General features: G+C 34.7%; 1 protein-coding gene across 3 annotated transcripts in view; it reads left to right on the forward strand.

Moving 5' to 3' along the window:
* Positions 1-22,415, forward strand: part of LOC145254815 (potassium channel subfamily T member 2-like) — a 534,670-nt gene that overhangs the window by 374,848 nt on the left and 137,407 nt on the right. For all 3 annotated transcript variants that reach the window (XM_080113638.1, XM_080113639.1, XM_080113636.1), the window contains 3 exons: positions 13,581-13,851; positions 17,048-17,153; positions 21,096-21,268. In XM_080113638.1, the coding sequence (XP_079969764.1) occupies positions 13,581-13,851; positions 17,048-17,153; positions 21,096-21,268 (550 nt within the window). The remainder of the gene's footprint in view (positions 1-13,580; positions 13,852-17,047; positions 17,154-21,095; positions 21,269-22,415) is intronic.

Raw genomic sequence — 22,415 nt, forward strand, 5'->3', positions numbered from 1 at the left:
TGAGTTTTAGTCATAATCAATTACCAATACATCAACAAAGGTATGTCTACATTTTAATAGCATCACAAACTAGCCTAGAGTAGGAAAACGAGTAAGTATAGTGAAATTCTTTTAAATTCCAACATGAGATATTTCGTGTACTTTGGGGAGGGGGTGTATTTCGATAAAATTTGAAGAAAATGACACATAACTTTTTCTCTTTATGAATGCACGATTCTTTCTCCTATATCACTAATATGTTGGGTTTTTTTTTTTCATGTTTACTTTAAGTTAATTTATTATTTTCAGTGAAAGTAGATTTATTTTTTATGCAAAAACAATGTTGGTGGTTTTCAAATTTGGTTTGCATGATATTGTGTACATATAAAGCGTCCCATCTGGAAGAAAAATGGTCACTTGTCAATATGCTGGGGTTAACATAGGGTTTTAGGTTGTCTTTCACAAAAAGATTCGAATTAAAAACTTTAGTAAATGGTATTTTTACTCGATGGTCAATTGTTTTTATCTGTTTTTACATCATCCGCATGTTTTTATTGATTTACTATAAAAATAAAAATGCAGCTTAATCACAAATGTGTTATGAATTGTATTAAGAAGATTCAGTGTATTAGCTGTTGAAATGAATCTTATATGTAAAGTAAAATTTCTGCTTAACAGTAGCTCAGAAAAATGTAGTAGAGAGGAGGAACATTCTTTTATTTTTTAAATAACCTGTAGTGTTATAAAAGATGCTGGAAGTGTTCCCCGTTGACATCTATGCATTTCTGGGCACGTTTAATAACGTTTGCACATACTGCCTGTAGATCTTCTTGGTGGTTCTCCTGGTAGCGTTGGTAATGTTCTCCTTTAGTTGGTCTAGATTGTAAGGATTATTTGCATAAAAATTTTGTTTTAAAGTCCCCCAAAGATTAAAATCTCATGATGACAAGTCCGGGGAACGTGGTGGCCATAACCCTTTGCTTATTGTTCTTTCTTCCATAAGCATGTCATGATCTCGTGTCAGAGATCTGTGAGACGTGTGGTATGTAGCGCCATCTTGTTGGAAAAAAGAATTGCATTTTGTCTTGTGGTGCCAGTTGTTAAGATAAAGATTAGATGGATCGGGCTACTTTTAAGTGGGCCACCTTGTACATATTTTTTCAATTGGTATTTGGATTTTGCCCAATGTTTAGGCTTGCTTGATTTAATAACCATTGCTTCCGTTATAATGAATTTTTATTTAGCACATGATGACGTTACATTTTCAAGAATTTTTCACTTGTTCAAAGACTGGATTTTTTAGTTATCCTCTGTGAAATTTTACTTTGGGACTAATAGCATACAAGGCAACGAATTTCTAATTTCCAACGAACATGAAACAATTACCCCATCTCCCCCCCCCCACACACACACACAAATTCGGTAGTTAATAGAGTTATCTAATAAATTTGGTATTATTGTTATGCAAAAATCTATGTATCAACATTAAGTAAAAATACTGCTGATGTTTTAGCCATTAAGTTTTTATATGCTTTGTGGCAGAACCTGTGTTACCTATTTATAGACTATTCCATACTCAATAAACTTTAAGGGAAAGTCAATATCCGGTTGAGTCCTGGATATGACCTTAAACTATATCCGATGGTGAGGCCCCAGCTTGCGGGCTGTGGGGAGTGTGGAGCCACCCTTTAATTGTCATTGCTCCCAGGTCCACTTTGACTTGGAGCGGTAGTACATGTTAGGGTCCCAACTATGGCTTAAATAGAAACCGACTTGAAAAAGCAAATATATTCTATTAAAAAGTTATTCTTCCAAATCACTGAAGTCGGCATTAAATTACCTGGAAAGGGTTGATATGCTGTAAAACAAAAATAACCAACCAACCAATATCCGGTTGACCATCTTAGGTTGTTCTTCGGTTAGACGAACTAGCCACCTTTTTGTATGTTTTTGTAATGCATGTTGTTACCTTATTCAGGCGTTTTGTTTTACTTATAACCCTTTAGCAGGGCTATAACAATAGGCCACATGTTTATATGAGTAAAGTATATGAAACTTTTCAGCTCCATACAATTTGAACTATTTTCTTGCAATGATTACCTCATTTTAAGTGCTATAAGATAGTGAACGTATGTTCCTATGCAAAATAACTAAAATGTCGACCATTTATTTTTCTTCACGCTCACTCAAAATAAAAAGTCGACTGTGATTTAAAAATAAGAATATATATATATTTTTTTCAAAAAAGATGCTATGCTCTCGGGTGAGAATTGAACCCAGTATCGGATCGAGTAATCAAAACAAAAGCTGTTGATGGAATTAAACATAAATTTTTTTTAAAATTCGTTGTATGTGAATTTCTTTTTAAGAACATTGATCAGTATTTGCTAAAACTGTCTGAGTGATCAGATTTAAGTGTGCATTGGGTTAGTTAAGAAAGGTAGAAAGGTCAAAGAAATAGGGGAAAATTGGCTCTATTTTGTAAAGGTATTGGAGCCGCTGTTACAACCTGTCTTTCTTTTTTGCAGGCTAGTTTTAATGCTTTTACATTTTTTTGTCCATTGCTGATGTGGCATCACAATCAACAATGGCATGTAAAAACGGAATGTACTGTTTTGTATCTCTTTCCTGTGTGTAGTTCAGAGTCATGGGATTTTTTTTTTTTTTTTTTTTTGATGCAGCATAAACAGACCCATTGACAGTGGCGTGCAAAATGAGGCCAGGGGAAAAAGGCAACAGGGCGGTAGTCTCAAGCATCCAAATTGGGAAGGGAATCCAATCATATTCAAACTGTCTCCTTTTTAGTTCCACAACAAAAGTAGGATGGACCTGTAAATTCACTCTTGTCCCTTCGTTCGATCGCACTTTTCTCAATAACTACGTCTTGGAATTGTTTGAAATTTTGCATAAACATTAAACATGATATGAGTAAAAAAGTAACAGAACAGATTTTAAGGGAAAACTCCAGTTGTCCTCCCCCACCCCCACCAGGGGTGCCTTTCAGGTTAAAATGGCTAAAATTGACACTTTTGTGCTTATTAAAAAAATTTGATGTACTGGATTTTTATAAAACTTTCTGAAAAGTTGTAACTAACTGATTTCTATATAATTTTGTTTGTCAATACTTCACGATAACCCTTGTGTGTGCCCCATGGGCTCTTTTAGGGCTAATAAAAACACTCCATTTTTGGGACTATTTTATCATATTTGTCCCAAATTTTCTGTGTATCTCTATTTAGCTGTACTCAAATTTAAATACGTTAACGCCTTGGGAACTTTTTGGGCTAAATGGGGCGGGGAGCAAATGATGGACAGTCATTTCTCTTTTTGCATGGTGAAGAACTCAAATTTACATATATTAAGGCCTAAAACTGCACTGTTTGTTCATTTTTACCAATATTTGACGTCCCCTGGGAACTTTTGGGGCTAAATGATAGGAGGAGGGTCAAATGCTGAACGTAGTCATTTTTCTTATGCTTCGTTCACTGTGCATTCACAGGGGACCATGCATGCTTTACTTGTTTTCATAAGATTTCTTGTTACCAGAACTTATACATGAATTTTTGAGGTATCATAATCAAAGATGTTGTCCTGGATATCAGCAGGCCATCGCCAGACTTCTACATGCCACTGTCCATTGATTATTATGCTCTTGCATAAAGTTGTCAACATCCCTAAGTGAACGTGTTTCTGAAGAACGACCTAGATTCAAGTTTGGTACACGTCGGGTGTCGGTCCAGATCATTAACCACAGAGTAACAGCCTATCCTGCCTTGACAGAGTACAAAATAGATTTCGTGGCTTGGTGAGGGATGCCCTTTTCTCTACCCTGCAACCTCTTTCCCACAGAAGAGACGTAGCGAACCTGTCGTTGTTCTATCGTTATTTCCATGCCAAGTGCTCGTCTGAGCTCCATTCTCTGGTCCCCCCTTGCCAATCTTTTTCAAAAAACACCCGACTAGCTGAAACCACTGTCAATAATTTTCCCCACTCCTTATCTGTGCCTAAATCAAAATGTAGATTCCATGAACAAAGCTTCTTTCTTAGAAGTGCATGCCTGTGAAACTCTGTTCCGCTTGCCTGTTTCCCTCCCGGCTTCAACCTGGATGTCTTCAACTCCAACACAAACAAATTCCTGATGAACCGCCCCCCCCCTAAGTAATGACACCTTATCAATTCTCCAATACTATTGCTACACTATCCCATTGATTACTGTACACACAATAACCCTTATCCCCGAGTGGCCATTGGGCCTTGGTGAACTCCATGTAAAAAAAAAAAAAAGTAACCGTTACCTCACTGCTGATGTGGTATCACAACCAGTGATGACATATAGAAAGAGAATGTACTCTATTACATCTCTTGCTTGTGTTGCTGTGTACAGTGGATAGTCATGAGATTTATTTGATACAGCATCCAGTGACAGCAGCTTGTAAATTTGGGGATGGGGGGGGAGACGGGCATCAATTTCATGCAGAGAACTTTTTTAGAGCAGGTGAAAGAAAAACCCCAGCAAAAACGGTCGGGCAATGCCTATAATACAATCTTCTAAAAAGAACATTTTTAAGGCAGGAGTAAAAGGGGCAGGTGCTTGGGCACCCCTAGCAACGCCCCCACCACTCTGCACGTCCCTGGTGGGCATCCAAATTGGGAGGGGCATCTACTCATATTCAAATTGTCTCCTTTTTCTCAGTAGTAGGACTTAACTTGGGTTTGGGGAGGATATAATCAAAGAGTTTGTCCTAGGTATCAGCAGGCCATTGTCAACGCCACTGTCTATTGGTGTCCATTGATGATTATGTTCTTGCTGTTAAAATTCTTAGTTCATCAGTATGTGATTCTGCTTATTTCACGGTGATTCCATTGAATCTGATGCAAGCATTTGAATTGGGGTGTAATTTGGTGGTTGTACACAAGAAATGTTGTTTGAATATTATTGTTTGTAATATAGATGTAGCTACAATATCAACAGCAAGTTTTGTTTTTCTTGTTGCTTTTTCCCCCTTTGCTGACGTGGTAGATAGAAATGCATGATAACTATCAAACACAATTGTAAGACTAAAATGATATCCGATTACGTTGCTGATGTAAGCATTACAAACATTCCAATATATTGTTGGCTTTGACTAAACCACAATATGAAATAAATGTCCTCCGTCAATTACCCGGCTCAGCCTGAGTAAATCATATTCGTACCAGTCCATTATGCATCCTCGATACACTCTGGTAGAGCCTTGACCACCTTTGTGGTAAGGAATGACCTTGCATCTCTTAAAATAAAGTATGGTTCTGGGTAATCCTAGGAGGTCTATTCTCGCAGCTTGTTGTCTCTCTTCTTTCAGGTGGAATAGTTTATTGCTTACTGGCTAAGACGCCTCTTCCGGGGAATACCAATGGGTCAGCCCTGGCATTTTTTAAAGGGACAAAGTGTTCCTCCTTTAAGGGAACTAGCTGGACTTTCCCCGCCGTCCTGGCTTTGTGTCACAACTTCCTGCAGTGGGAAGAAAGTAAATAACTTTTACGATAAAAATTTAAGACTTCAGTATGATTGCAAGAGCACATTTGGCTGTTTTCCTTATTCATCTCTCTCTCGATCTATCTATCTATTTATCTATATATATATATATATATATAGATATATATATATATATATATATATATATATATGAATAAAATAAAGCAAGATATAAATGATGCTTTAGACGTTATGTGAATAAAAAGGAAAAACCTAAAAGAGTAAAAAACAAAAATAAAATCAACGTTTCGTCCCCATTTTAGGGGTCATCATCAGGATTTCTAGGCGAGGATGTACAGGAAAGACGGTCATATCACATGCGAAAGAGGAGAAGTTTAGTTCTCTTTCTGTTCTGGAGAGAAACAAATTTCATGATGAAAAGAGAATTTATATCAAGTGTGTGGAGGGGGGGGTCGGGTTATATACATATATGCATTCTTTTTTTTTTTTTTTTATCATCATCAACCAGGATCTAAATTAATGTTTTGATATAAATTCTCTTTTCATCATGAATTTTTTTTTTCTCTCCAGAACAGAAAGAGAACTAAAGTTCTCCTCTTTCACATGTGATATGACCGTCTTTCCTGTACATCCTCGCCTAGAAATCCTGATGATGTCCCCTGAAATGGGGACGAAACGTTGATTTTATTTTTGTTTTTTACTCTTTTAGGTTTTTCCTTTTTATTCACATATATATATATATATATATATATATATATATATATATATATATATGCATGTGTGTGTGTGTGTGTCTGTGTGTGCAGGATTCACGCTTAAACTAATTAACCCATCATTATTAATTTTGGAATACTGTTGCCAAGCGTAAGGGGTCATAATGTAATCTATATTTAGTTTGATTTATTTTTATGCAAAGGATATAAATCAGAGATGGAAACTTTTCATGCAAATTTACACAATTAATAAATATTCTCCAAACTTCAGTTTCTTTGGGGCATTTTTAAATGTTTTCGCGATCCACAACTCCATCCTTGTCATAGACTATTTGACCAAGATGGGTATCAAAATAGCTCCTCACCCTCCCTATAGTCCAGACCTTGCTCCCTGTGACTTTTGGTTATTCCCTAAGCTCAAGGGAAACATTAGAGGCTGTCGTTGTTTGTTGGAATGGTACAACAAGTGCCTTGCAGCTGGAGGAGATTACTTCGAAGGAGACTAGAGTTTAATGTGTGTATTATCAATAAAAGTACCCATATGAAAAAAAGTCTGGAAAATTATTGAAGGTACCTCGTAGGTTCACACATAGAATATGCATGACCCCATGCCAATATCTATATCCGTATTCCTGTTTTGTTTGTTCACAATGACGTCATAGCATATATATGCATAATATATATATATATATATATATATATATATATATATATATATATATGACGTGACGTCATACATGATGTCATAGAAGCTGATGTCAAACATGACATCATAGCAGATGTAGTGGAGGATCAAAAAATGACAATAAAGATTCTCTGGGCAACGCCGGGCAGCCTGCTAGTACTATATATGAGTCCACAGCCATACGTCATGCCATCTGGTGAATTCGATAGCCTTATTAGAAATTGTTACATGGTTTGGTCAGCAAATACTTCATCCCAGAACTTGTGTGATCACGGAATGGTGAAATATCCATTTTTTTGTGAATTTCTTTTATTCTCAGGTGAATCTCCATCTTTTTTGCGTCGACAAGATGGTCTGCTGCACAAAAGTAAGAAAGCATCTTCTTTTTTTTTTTTTTTTTTGGAGTGAATATGAAGCCACAAGTTACCCGTTCTAACTGCATGCAACAAGAGACGCATGATGGAAAATTTGTCTGAAATAATTTGTCCACAGTTTTCCCATTTTTTCCTTTTTTTTATTATTAAATGCTTAATCTCATAAACTTTCAATTGCAGCTGCCATATCTTTACTCATCTCGAATGATCATGTACAAACTCTTTATTTTAGATAAGCTATTCATATCCAATGTCTTTATTTAACAGAACTTTGCCAAGTGGTGCCTATGTTTAAAAGTGGGCACGCAAGATGCATGAATGCGAATGATTTATGTGTAGAATTAAATCGACACTTACAGGTATAAAGGACTCCAATAGTCGATATGTAATTATTGCTTATTCATTCAACCAATCATCAATCAGAGAATGGACTCGCCCATCTTAACATAGTGAAACATTCTAGTCTCCTAATAAAGCGACTTTTTAGGGTTTTTTTTTCAGTTTATTTGTTTAAAGCTGGCCAGACTGTTGATTTGGTTTGGTTGTTTTGTTTTACGGCATATCAACCCTTTCCGGGTTATTTAATGCCGAATCCAATTATATCAGAAACAGTATTCATGTTGCATCTAGTAATTTTGTAGAAGGGTTTCATTCTTCAAGCTCTTTGTATCTTCAATCGCTAGTTTGTCGTGTTTGGTTTGGTTTGTTTTATAGTGGATTTTAACGTTTTTGTTCCCTGCCCTGCAGGACATAAATGAGTTTTGCAATGGGAGAGAGGGAAGAGGGTTACAGTATTAATTTTTGGTACATTTTAAGTTAGGAAACCAGCCAGGAAGTGGGGGGGGGATAGAAAGAGAAAAGGGAAACAGGAAGAAGGAAAGGAGGAAAAGGGGGTTTGTTGTTTTTGGTTTTGGTTTTGGTTTTTCAGAACATAATTAAGTTTTGCAAAAGGAAATAGAAAAACAAAAAACATCAATGTTAGGTGCATTTCGTCTCAGGAAGCCAATATCTTCAGACAGCCTGATGTGGGTAAGACTATTGAGCTCCGACGACTAAATTCGTTAAGTACCATTGAACCATTTACATACACTGGCTTTTCTAGACTATTTAGTGTCATGATTTTCCAATTTGATCCTACAAAGAATATAAATAGACGAAAATCACCAAGTGGAATAAAAATCGTTTTCAGGCTTTACTATACTGACAATATCTGCTGCTTTCTTTTTTGACTCTTTGGTACATAAGGGGCTACTATTTGGGGTCATTTCTAACAAGGAACTATGGTGAGTTGATCAGTGAAATGAGTGTTCACATTACATTTAAACTTCTTCAAATTAGTAAAGTCAAGGAAATGGAAACAAGGAGCGAATTCCAGAGTCTAGCAGTCCAAGGGAAGAAACTATTAGAGCAGAAGGCTTTTTGGCATCTAGGGATCCCAAGAATGAAGAGGTGGGATTTTGCTGCTTGTCAGGTTAATCAGGAGTATGTATGTTGAGGGGTAAAAGTGCTAAGAGTTCTTCAGAGCATATTCCTTTAAAGTACTTGCAAAACAGGTGCAACATAGTAGTAGTGATGGGACAGAAGCTGAAGCTTGGCCAACAATAAACAGGACCTATTAGATTTCAGATTCTTTTTTAGGCCGTGTCTAAGAATGAGAGACTATTTGTAGATACAATAGCAATTTTTTGCAAAATGCAATTTTTTTAATAAGCACAAAAGTGTCAATTTAAGCCATTTTAACCCGAAAGGCACTCCCTAGAGGGGGAGGGGCAACCAGAGTTTTCCCTGAAAATCTATTCTGTTACTTTTTTACTCACATCATGTTTAACGTTTGTGCAAATTTTCAAAAAATTCCAAGAGGTAGTTATTGAGAAATGCGCAGACAGACGAACGGACGAACAAACAAGAGTGAATTTACAGGTCCACCCTCCTTTTGTTGGGGAACCAATAATAATAAAATATCGAACTATAGTATTTGTTTTTGTGGTTAGTACAACTTAACCAATCCACTGAACAGATTAGTTAAATTCTGTACAAAATTTACTTAGTAATTGATCCTCACCCAACATATGCGATGCTTTTTGGAGTTGTTTTACTCTCCATCGTTTTTCTGTCTATAATTTTTACTTTGTACCATAATGGTAGACAATAAAGATGGACCTTTTTGTGGATGACCTTTGTTTTGCAAACTAAGTTATATGGTATTTGTTAAGTGCACAGTAAGAGATGAATATGGATTAATAATGGTTAATAAGGATTAAGAGATTAATAGGGATTAATAGGGATTAATAGAGATTAATATGGATTGATAGGGATTATAGAGATTAATATGAATTAATAGAGATTAATATGGATTAATATGGATTAATAGAGATTAATATGGATTAATATGGATTAATAGGGATTAATATGGATTAATACGGATTAGTATTTAATGCAAAGATAAGTAAAATGTTTAATCATATTCAACCATCAACTACAAATTTCTTGGTGATTGTTTGATGAAAAGCACAAACTGCTTATAGACTCTAGAAGTTCTTTGGAAGCATATTTGTAATTAACATAGATCCATTTCGTTAATAGGGAAGTTGAAGGGAATGATCGTAGCTGACAAGCTGCAATTAGGGAATATGCTATTAGCAATTTTAGTGGGGGTTACAATGAGAAATTATATTGAAAATTATTCTATTCTGGAAATCATATCTAAAACATTTAACATGCTAACAAACATGACTGATAAGTGTTGTAAAAAAAACAATAAGCATTGTAAAACGATAATAATGATCATGATCATCGATAATAATAATCATGATGATCATGATGATAAAGAAAAACATGAAGAAGAAGAAGAAGAGCAACAACAACTAATAAAAAAATGGAGTAAATACTTGGAACGTATTCCTAATAAGATATGATATAATTGAAAAGCAGCAGCAGCAACAACTCGTCGGAATGTCTATTTAAATAGACACCCACCACCACTTTTATAGTGCTCAAATCGCCTGTTCGTAAACAAACAAACAACGAGCTTCGCATTTTCAGCCAATTAAGTAGCGGGTGATCACATTGATACACCGGTTCCTGCTGGATCACTAAAGTTAAGCAACGTTGAACCTGGTTAGTACTAAATGGGTGACTCGGACTTCTAGGTGTTGTATGTGCTCATGATTTTTTTTTCCTGTGTGAGGCTGACTTACATAGGCTGTTTCTAGAGAGTCGAATCTCTCCTGAGTAATGTCCTGATGTCATATAAAATGAGATTTCATAAATAAATTCAGAAATAAAGATTCCCGAGGTTTCAAAAAGGTCAGAGGTTTCATCAGCCGAAACGTTGTGAGAATAATATCCAAAATGACGACAGTAACTCAAATAATCCAATTAATAATCATTATGGTATAAGTCTTTCATGATTTTAATATAAAACAATGTTATTAACATACAATTTGTTTTTATGTTAGTACTAGCGGGGGTAGGGCGCCCGGCTTTGCCCAAGCGTAAAATACGCTTAAATATGATATTTTAATTTGTCCAGATTTCGTATATATTATTATAGAGTCGTGATTTCAAAAGTAAAAGTAAAAAAAGTATTTAGGTGCCATCAGCTAGAATCGAAACCGAAACATTCAAAGCTGGTGACGTTAACACTGTACCAACATGACACACATATGAACCGATTAAAAATGAAAAATGAACTAAGATTAATGCACAAAATGTATGACGATTTTTTCAATTTTTACCCAATTTTGCCCCCTTAAAAACAATTTTTTGCTGGCTAAAGATCTATAAAAGAACGGCTATAAACAAATCCAATCAGTTGAGGTCCCTAGCGCCACTCTGCAACTTTTACCTTTTAGTTTCGGAGGAGATAGAGTTTGAAAATTTATTCATACATATAGATCATTGCAATGAAGAATTATCTTGGAAGTTCTAAAGCGTAAAGATGACAGGTAATTTTTGCAACAAAACAAATAATAAAAACTGTCATACCATGACATTAGAAGTAAACTAGCTGCAATCTTTCTGAAAAGGGGATAAATTCGTTTCAGAGTCCAGCTTTTAAAACCAGTCATGCGCATTGAGTGATTGGTTCTCTGTCCAGTGGGCATGTCAGAAAATTTTTTTTGAACTTCCGTGCTATAAGCGGGTAGAGCGAAGAAGTATTCTTTCAGTAATTGGTATTTGGTGACATTTTCCAAAGGTTTGGTTTCTGTGAATTGGTGTTTCGGACAGCTCATTGAAATAGAGCTGCATGTCAATGTTTTGTGAAGATTATCCCTTATTAACTGCCGTCTATGCAATGGGAAGATTTATCTCCCTTTTGTAGTGAATATTGAATTTTTGATTTGTATTGCGTGAATTACCTGCAAACCTTCCATTGAAAGAAAAACTCTTTTCCTTCTCTCCGTTTTCCCTTTCCTTTTACTTCTTTTCATTTTACTAAAGACATCTTATGTTAAAGTTGGAGTGATCAAACTTGATGGTTTTCTTCTATATATTTCGTTATGTCCCTTGTCTCGAGTGGATATTCAATATGGCGTCCAGCCAACACTAACACGTGTTAGGAAGTAACTTAACTAATGCTTTATATTACTACAATTACATATATTTAAAAAAAAAAAAAAAACAAGAAAAGAAAGAAAAATATCTTATTACAACGAAAAACCATTTTTAACAAAATTTCTGCAAAGTTCGATTTTTCATCTTGTATCCCCGTTTACTGGATTTTATCCATAAATCTTTCCTTGAAAGAAACACTATTTTTCTTGTTTTTCTTTTTCTCCTTCTTCCTTTCATTTAATTTTACTGAAGAGACTTTATTTTTACTAAAGTTATAAATTTTGATCATTTTAAACATGGTTACAACGGGGAACCGATTTTTTGCATCACGTCTCTTGAGTCCAATTTTTCAATTGAATTGCCCAAAAACTGACATCAGGTTAAAAAAATACCTGCCACATGAGACCTGTTTCAAAGTGAGAAACGTGGTTCTGATAATAAACCTGGCTTTTATTTCATTAGAGTAGGCACCGTTTTCATGTACATATATGTAATCATATTTTATCATTATTGGTTATGAATGAAAAACAGAATTGTCAATTTAAACAATATTTGTCCTTTTTACTCTCTTGTATTAAGTGTCATCCTCCCTTTTTATATTCCAACAACAAGCTAGGTATCCATTTTCCCTTTAAAACGTTTCTCCATCACTGAAATATTCTGATGGAATCTCACGTCATGTTCATCACTCACATCACTAAGATTCTCAGTAAAATTCTTGATAGTAACAAAAAAGGCTAGAAATGAATTTTCCATGCTATTGTGTATGTAAAAATGGCCACAGATGTCCTGTATTTTTTCTGAGTGTTGCACAATGTTATCTCCTGATATTCTCTACATAGTTGACGGGAGGAGTAGATAGATATCAATATCTCTTTGGATGTATGTAAGGGACAGCCATTATAATCCGTTGTAATATATCTATGTATGCGTATGCATGAATTTGTTTTGTCTCACCAGATTCCCAATACTCTTCACCTCTTTCAATAAACTTTGCAAATGAATTCGCATTACCGCAACAGCTGTTTACCATTGATTTCTCGTTGGTAACGATGATTGGTATTCACTGGAATTTGGGTGGCAATAAACCTCCCCAAGGTCCCAGTACTGTTCGTACTCATCCAATGCATTCTCTATTCATTCTTTCCATCCTCCTTGACCCTTCATGCCTATTTTGTGTGGTATCAGCCGGGCTAATGCCTTTTGAGGCACAGTTTGTAAAATTTCCAACAGTTTCAGTTTTTTTGGTTCCATGTGATGTTCTTTCTATCTTTTTGTTTTACTTTTGTTGCAGTTTCAATGTGACTGGTTAGTGCTTGTATTTTATGTGGGTTAGTTTCTGCATCTTAAGATGTCAGCTGTGTCTAGCATTACCGTCTGCTATATAGTTTCAATCTTCCCATGGATTCCACTTTCTCCTAGTCTAATTTCCAGGTTTTGGAACTCTTCCTAGTGCCTCTACAATTATTGGTATTATATTGACTTATATTATTATTAAAGTGGAAAAGTCCACCGAAGAACGGTCATAAACCAAAAGAATATTCAAAAAGGTCAGTCAAAAAAAAAAAAAATTGAGCAGATCACCGATACGACGAACAGCCATTCACCTGCGACATCTGCAACCAACAATGTAGATCAAAGATAGGCTTATTCAGTCAAAGAAGACGGTGTTCAACCACCTCTACAGGCACAACCCCATAGTCTTCTAGACTGACGGGATGCCAACCAACAATTCTTATTATCGGTATTATTATTTGACTAACCATTTTTTTTTTTTTTTTGTTACTTGCTTTCAGGTACAGTGGCCTTAGAGCTCCAGCACACAAAAGTTAATTCTCCAGGATCTGGTTTAAGCCGTCAAAATAGCAAGCGACAAACAATTGATATGCCAAAAGGATTAAACATTCAGAGTCTTCAGAAGCGTCCTAGCATCGCTCCAGTTCCAGCCGTTTTGGATACTTTCAATATCGATTTGAAAGATGTCCAGACGGATAGCGAAGGAGAAGAGAATGAAGGTGTGGAGAAAACGGAAGAAAACGGAATATGGAACAACAGTCGACAATTAGAGTAAGTCCCAAATGAATCTATCCTTTAGCAATCTAATGTTATATATATTTATTCAGTTGTATTAGATACAAATGTCTTACTTGTCATGTTTGTGACAATATTCATAATATATTTTTGGAAAAAATTTTTCCGAAATATATTATGGATATTGTCACAGACATAACAAGTAAGACATTTGTATCTAATACAACTGAATAAATATATGTATATATAGACGTATATGTATGTACTTATTGATTTGTAAATCACCACTTGTTTTCGTCTTCTCTCATCAACACCGACTATCTCATTCCTCACATTGTGATAGCTTCCTTAATCTCTACTATATATATATATATATATATATATATATATATATATATATATATATATATATGCAATGTTGACAATTGTAGGTCCTATGTGGAAATATAGACAGCACAGCCACCAAAATGTCACGTTACTTGTGTATATGTAAAATGCGACCTCGGACAAAAATAAAACGAACCTACAATTGTCAATATTGCTAAAAAAAAAATCTTGGTTGTAAACAAATAGACTTATTTGTAAGCGTCATAATTTCTCGTATGTAACAAATGCATGCATCTCTTATTAAAAAAAAAATGAATATTACGGTTTTTAACTTAAAAACGACAAAGAAAAAATTGTCGCATTTTTTTTTATTATGTTTACATATTGTTTGTTTTAAGTCGGAAAAAGGAACTTAATAAAAATAAAACCATAAAAAAAAATAAAATAAAATTGTCGGGTCTGAGTTTTATTAAACAACAAAAGAAAAGAACCTACAATTGTCAATAAATTGAAGCAAAACGCAAAAGTTATTAAAACGAATTTTGTTATATTTTTCCCGATGTCGCATTTTTCATGTACACAAGTCACGTGACAATTTGGTGGGCATGTTGTCTGTTTCGCTATGGGACCAGCAATTGTGTGTGTGTGTGTGTGTGTGTGTGTGTGTGTGTGTGTGTGCACGTGTGTGTGGATCATTGTATTTTAATAACGTTTCGCCTACATCTTTCCACCCTCAAAAAATCCTTTAAAATTACCATTATAACAAATTTTTAGGGCCGCTGGAAACGAAAATAACGTTTAAAATTCCAGTAAACAAGTAGTTTCACAAATATGAAGAAATTATAGTTTCAAAAAGTGGGAGATCGCTTTTCTATATTAATTTAACGTAAGATGAGCACCATTTTTTTTTTAGGGTGGGGGTTCTGGTAACTTTTTTAGAGGGGGGATGTTTATTTGGTGATTGGGTGGCCTGATAGACCAGCAAAAAAAATTACCTTAAAAAATTTGTTTTTTATAGGTTTTCGGGTGTGCTGAAAATGAATATTGCATTTAAAATTGGGGCCGGCCACTAGTTTTCACGATACTGAAAAGATATTTTTCCACAGGTTTCATGTAGTAATATAACGCAGCGGCCATATTTGTTCAAAACAGAAACTTCGTAATGAATTTTTAAGATAATGAAGAGTTAATTTATTTTTTGTAATAATTAAAAAAAAATTGACCACCACTTATAGCATAAATAATCGCATTTAAATTTTCCACGAATAAATAGTTTTCCGGATATTAGCAATGTAATTCTTTATGTTGTAAATGGTGGTAGTTGTTATACGCACAAGCGCGCATATTTTGCCACACATACAACAATGGCCACCACTTATAACATAAATAATTACATTGCTTAATATTCGGAAAACTGCTTATTTGCGAGAAAATTGAAATATGATATTCGTTTTTAGTACACCCGAAAACTTCTGGGAAACGAGTTTGAGGTAGGTTTTGTGCTGGTCTACCAGGCTACAATTATCAGCTAAAAAAACCCAATAAGAAGGTGGCCATAAAGTGGATGCTCTTTTTACGTTAAATTAATATAGAAAAGCGATCCTCCATTTCTGAAACTATAATTTCTTTATATCTTGGAAACTACTTGTTTCCGGGAATTTTAACGTTATTTTCGTTTTCAGTACCCCGAAAACCTGCAAAATGGTAATTTTAAAGGATTTTTTTTTAGGGTGAAAAGATGCTGCAGTGCTGCACCTTACCATAAATTTTAATTCCCCTTAAATTTCTGTGGCGGTTGATGCTGGCGTATCGCGTTATGACACTAATTTTCGCCACCCATAACAAAAGATATATGTAAAAACTAGTAAAATGAAGTTAATTGACCATAATTTTTATTCTATATTGAAGAAAAAGAATCAGGGTTAAATCGCACATAAATATTATTTATTTTACACCCCATGAAACCAGCGATGTTTGATTTAAACATCGCAAAATAACAAAAACTTTTTAAAATGAGAAAAATTCAATGGCAGCAGATTTTTATAAATACAAGAACAATCAGGGCACATTAAACGTTAAAAACATAGGACAAAAATCTTAGTACAAATATACATTATATCTTGTTTAAGTTTTGATTCAATTATTAGTGAAATATAACAGTAAAAGTATCACCTTTGGCTTGAAATATTATGAAAAAGACACATAAATATGTATATTCAAAAAAAAAAAAAAACGTCACACTTGAGCAGATAACAGCTAAAACAATGATCTTCCGGTTTCTAAGTGACAAAAGTTCCTCGTTGATAACAATTTATTAATTTTCAATATAGTTATTTGTAGCCAGGAAAAGTAATTTTTTTTTATTACTTCTTCAGTAGAACCCCGGGGTACGGATTCCCTAGCATACGTTTTTTTTTTTTTTTTTTTTTTTTTTTTTTTCAGGTTACGATGTGAAATACGATGTTTTTTTTTTCTGGACCCTGGTTGCGGTATTTACCTCGCCTTACGGTGCTATTTGTAATGTTATTTGATTATATACATGTGTATTATATACCATACTGTATTTTGCAACTAATTTTTTAATACCGTACTCCGGGGTTCTACTATAATTGTGTGTGTCATCTCTCCTTTAAGCTCACCAGAAATACAACAGTCCTAAAGGGCAGATTCCTAATTCTTCATGAAACCGCTAGTATCAATGTCTGATCGGATTTAACTGTATAGTATTATATATATTAAATATATTTATATATGTAATGATAAGTATAAAGTTATGTTATACGTCATTATCAAAACAGATAACTGTTTAACACACTATATGTTTAGATATTTTTTTTTTGTAAATATCCTGTGTATGTGCATATTTTTTATCGATGTCTGATTCTTGTGTTTCTTTGAATTTTAGCTACATCCGAGGCTTCCCTCCTGTCACACCTTACATTGGCACCAGTCCAACACTTTGCCATCTTTTAAGAGAAAAACGACCACTATGTTGCTTGCAATTAGCTACAGTAATTATCTCTTTTTTATTTTCTTCTTCTATCGTTTCCGATTCCTTTATTGTTGTTAATGTTCTCGATTTTGGTTTGACCCCAAAATGGTTAACCTATGAAATGAAGACTCTGTGTGGCTTTCTAAAACCCAAAATAATATGGCAACAGCTTTCAGCTATTAGTGTTGATACGCATACACACATATCCATCTATATCAGATGTCAGAAACTGAAGAACACAAAATGATTAACCTATGGAATCAAGACACACTCGATGAATTTCAGGGGTTATACCAGCGGATATATTGCTGCATGCGCTCTTTGCTTATCTACGCATTGTTTCAAATCGTCTTGAAATTTCTACTTGCCGCTGGCATCTAACAGTGCCTCAGGAGTGGTGTGGTTGGAGATTGTGCAACTCTTGCAACAAAAAAATTTCACGCACAAGTCACAGCATCATCAGCGGTGTTTGATGAATGGACATCATATATATATATATATATATATATATATATATATATATATATATATATATATATATATATATATATATATATATATATATTTATTTATTTATTTATTTATTTATTCCAGGTAGAAAAATATGAAAAAATTAAGAATATATCCGACACAGTTAATCAACCGAATACCACATCACTCTATATAAAAGGATATAAGATATCACCGGATACACACTCGAGAGTCAAAATAATGAAAAGAATATGCTGTTGTCCTAGCCCTAGTCATGACCAGTAAATAATTCATTATTGGATGCGGAGTATCATCCATACTGAAAACTGGACCATGGTGTAACAGATAAAAATGATAAGCAATAATTAGTTCTAAGTATCAGTCTTCTAGAGGTTGGAGGTTCAATCCTCAGTGTGGTGATACTCAGAATACAGTTATGATTTACTTAAGACTTCTAACCGGTCATGGATGAAGGAACAAGGGCAAGCTACCTTCCTATATAAAATAAAGTATTCCGGTCAAAATTGTGTGGCTTTCTAAAAACCAAAATAATATGGCAACAGCTTTCACATATCCATCTATATCAGATGTCACAAAAGGGTCAATACATGATGCGATGGAGAAATGGCACGAACCAAAAGCAGGAAATATCACTGATGTTATTTCCAAGGAGGATGGCACCAACTCCGGGGTGTTACATATATGACGGCACCAAATTACATGTATTTTATATATATGAATGGATACGATCGTCTTGGTTGTATAAACGAAATGTTATTTCGTTTTAAAATGAATACGAGACACTTTATTGTTTATAATACAGATTTGTTTATTTATAATTTTACACTTCAAAAGTAACAGCGGGGGGGGGGGGTAGTGGAAGAGGGGGGGTCGCAGGACTCTGTGTCAACCTGTATTTTCGCTTTGTGTCTCTTTTCCTCTGTTTTCTCTCTGCTCTTTTATTTATATCACTTTGACCTGTTGACCTTTTTCTCGACAGCTTGTTTTATTGTGTTGCAACTCTCTGGGTCATAGTTCCTGTTGGTTGTGTTTCCATTCCTTTTGTAAAACTCAATCATATTCTGCAACGTTAAAATAAAAAAAAAACTCTACAAAACAACCAAACAAAACACCATGATTAAATATTTGAAGATATAAAGAACTTGGAGTATAAAAACTTTTACCAAAATTACAGGATTCTGCATTACGTAACAGGAAAAGTGTTGATATGCCGTAAAACAAAACCACGAAACCAAACCAAACAAATGATGAAGAGAAATTGAACTTTGTTGTTACTGATGCGCTGTTAGAAAATTGCATTAAAATAATACTAGAATCATCCGAGAGGATTTTAAATCAAATTTTTCATTCAACTTTATCAATGTGCACATCTTTAGCTATTTTATTAACTTCCTGTTCGGCAGGTTAAACACAAGGTCAAGTGTGGGTTTGATGAACGCATTTCTGTGGAACGAACTGGATACGAACTTGAAACAGTCAGGATTTCAATCTATGTCATTAATCGCGTAGTCATCGTCACCACCACTTGCTAAGCTAATATTATTATTTTAATTTCTTTGTTTATCAACGAAAATAATTATAAATGTATGATTTTGAAGTAAAATAAAGTAAACGTTAGGAATGAAGTCAATAAGTATGATTACGCCCTTATTTTTTTTTTTATCAGTACATACAAGCTAGCGAAATTAAAAAGATAAATTCATAATGACATGATATAAATTTTTCACGATTTCATTTTTTTTTTTCCTGAAGAAGAATTCGCCTACATCTGTGTTATGATCCCTTAAGGGTTTGATGAACGCATTTTTCTTGACTAAACAGGATTCGAACCTAGCACACTCAGGTTTTCAATCCATATCATTAACCACTTAGTCACTTTATTGTAATGATGTTGAATTGTCACAGCACCAAAACGAATATGTTGTATTGTTCGGGGTTGCGTATGACATGGATGAGGTATATGACACTAGAACGTATATGTTATGTTGTGGGGGTCCATATAGATGGAATCAGTGTATATACGTGTGTACCTATTTACAACGCCTCCCCACGGGACAGAGTTAGACACCAGGGTCGTTTTTTAACGTGGAGAAAAGGTACAAAAATAAAAATTGTCTCAGTCGTGAAGGATTTCTCCTCCACTGAAAGAGAACGAGAAATGGAAGTGCCGCATCTGAAGAACAGATGGTATTTATTTGCTCCCCCACCGAGCAAATTAGGCACAAGGCCGATTTTTAATGTGAGGAGTGAAGGGAGGGGGAAGGGGAAAAGGGGACCAGCTCCCGAGAGGTGGGAAATGGGAGCTGGTTAATGGTCAGGCATGTGGGGTTGCCCCCACATCTGGTCTTTGCTAGTCATAGCTAGTCATAGCTTGTAGCATTTGTCGGAACAGATGGTATTTATTTGCTCCCCCACTGAGCAAATTAGGCACAAGGCCGTTTTTAATGTGAGGTAAAAACCAGCTCCCCTAAAAGTAGGCAAAAAGGGGGCACTCTGGTTACCAAAAATAATAATTATCCCAGTATAGAGGGTTTCCCCTCCATTGACTGGCACAAAATATCTCAAGTGCAGCATCTGTCGGAACAGATACTACACTTTGATCTCGGCCAAAACGTGTCACAGTCATCTATATGACGTGTGTATATAAACGGCACTAAGATGGCGTATATTGTTGTAGAGAAGAGATGAGTGTTTAAATATACGTCTCTTTATGAAATGTGTATTCGTGTGATCGTCTATTCATGAGTGCCTTTGAAATCGATATACATTGCAAATGTTGGGATGTAAAAACATCAAATAGGATCATACTTTTTTCCAACGGTTTCCACGTTGGCCAGTTCAGCTGTTTGGATCGTTGGACTGAAATAAAGACTTTCAACTTCTTTGAGATAGAGACTAACCCGAAACGTTGATAATATATACATACAGTTCTTTATTCCGGAATCGTCTCATCTCCCAGAAGTTACAACCACCGTTCTAAATCACATCTCAGTCGTTTTGGAAAACCCATCTTCTTTCGTTGGCTCCCAAAACAAGACTGAATTAAAATTCTCACAGACCACGTATCCTCCTAAGATACACGTCACCTTAAAGTTACTTTTACATCAGATTGTTTGAGGTTAAACTATTTTTAAATTATTGTTTTTTCCCCAAACCTATTTGTTTATATTATTTATGTAAACATTGACTATTCTAGTTTATTCCAATATAAACATTTATCTCAACAACAATTTTTAATCTCAACAAACTAATCCATCATGACTTGCATGGTTATCAGGCATTGTACGGGATTACTTTATGTAACAATGATCTTGTTTGTGTGTAATTCTTATTCTTTATTATTGATTCTTATTCTTGTTTGTGTGTGATTCTTATTCTTTATTATTGATTCTTATTCTTGTTTGTGTGTAATTCATATTGGTTGTTGCAAACTCTACATTTTGTTATAGTTTATGTATTCTTGTTGCAGACATGTGAACATTGTAGTTATAATAATGCTAAAGAATACAACTGGCCAAATCGAGCCATCATTATAGCTGCCGACAATGCCAGCAATGGCCTCTATAACTTTATTGTGCCTCTACGATCGCATGCACGCCCCAAACACACGCTGAATCCCATTGTACTGCTGTTAGAAAAAAAGTAAGTATTTGCTTTTACTTGTATCTTATTTGAACTACCTGCATCCACCCCTTTTTAAATGGGATCACTCCAAAAAACACTTACATTTTCAATGCAGAAATGCTAACCTTTGTAATAAATTTTTGTCAAGCAGTCCTCTTAAATTTTGTCCGGTTTCTCCTATCGTCCCAAATCCTCTCAAGGTATTGTCTCATCGTGCACTTGACCAACTCATTAACTCCTTATCCTCGAGTGGCTTTAGGGGCCTTGATAAGCAGTGATTCGGTTAAAAAAAATGCGTACACAATTCCTACTTTTTAATGCTTAAATTACGTCTTATATCAAAATGAATGGATGTTAAGAAGCGTTGACAGTATTATTTTCTGATGAACTGATATGAGTTAAGTTTCTCTTTAACCGAATTCTCTCTCTCTCTCTCTCTCTCTCTCTCTCTCTCTCTCTCTCTATCTATCTATCTATCTATCTATCTATCTCTCTCTCTCTCTCTCTACTTGGTACTATCAGATCAGGCTATCTGAAGATACTGTCTTCTTGACCTAAAAGGCACCAAACATTGATGTTAGTGTTTTTTCCTCTTTCTCTTTGCTAAAGTTAATCATGTTCAGCAAAGTCAAAAAAAAAAGTTTTTCTCTACAAAATAACCAAACTAAATTCCATGAATAAATATTTGAAGATATAAAGAACTTGAAGCATAAAAATATTTTGAAAAATTACTGGATTTGGCATCAAATAACCCTAAAACAGTTGACATGTCGGAAAACAAAACAACCAAAAATCTCTCTCTCTCTCTCTCTCTCTCTCTCTCTCTCTCTCTCTCTCTCTCTCTCTCTCTCTTTCTACCTACCTATTTATCTATCTATCTCCTACGTCTTCCTCTTTTTTTTCATTGTCTCCATCATAACATTGACCTTAAATAATGTCACACTAACCCGCTAACAAATTCATAACTTCTAAATAAACTACTAATTTTCATTTTTTTTTTTTAATATACAAGATAAAGCAGCTTGCGCAGGAATGTTTCACTGAATTTTTAAACATTGTCCATTTTGTTCATTCCTATTAAATTCAAAGTTGTGTTTTGTTAGGATATAGTTTTTTGCAGACGGTTCTGCATATCCGAATATGATACCCAAACAATGCACGTATT

The sequence above is a fragment of the Euprymna scolopes genome, chromosome 30 (assembly GCF_053919585.1).
Source record: "Euprymna scolopes isolate OS-2025 chromosome 30, ASM5391958v1, whole genome shotgun sequence".
NCBI lineage: Eukaryota > Metazoa > Mollusca > Cephalopoda > Sepiida > Sepiolidae > Euprymna > Euprymna scolopes.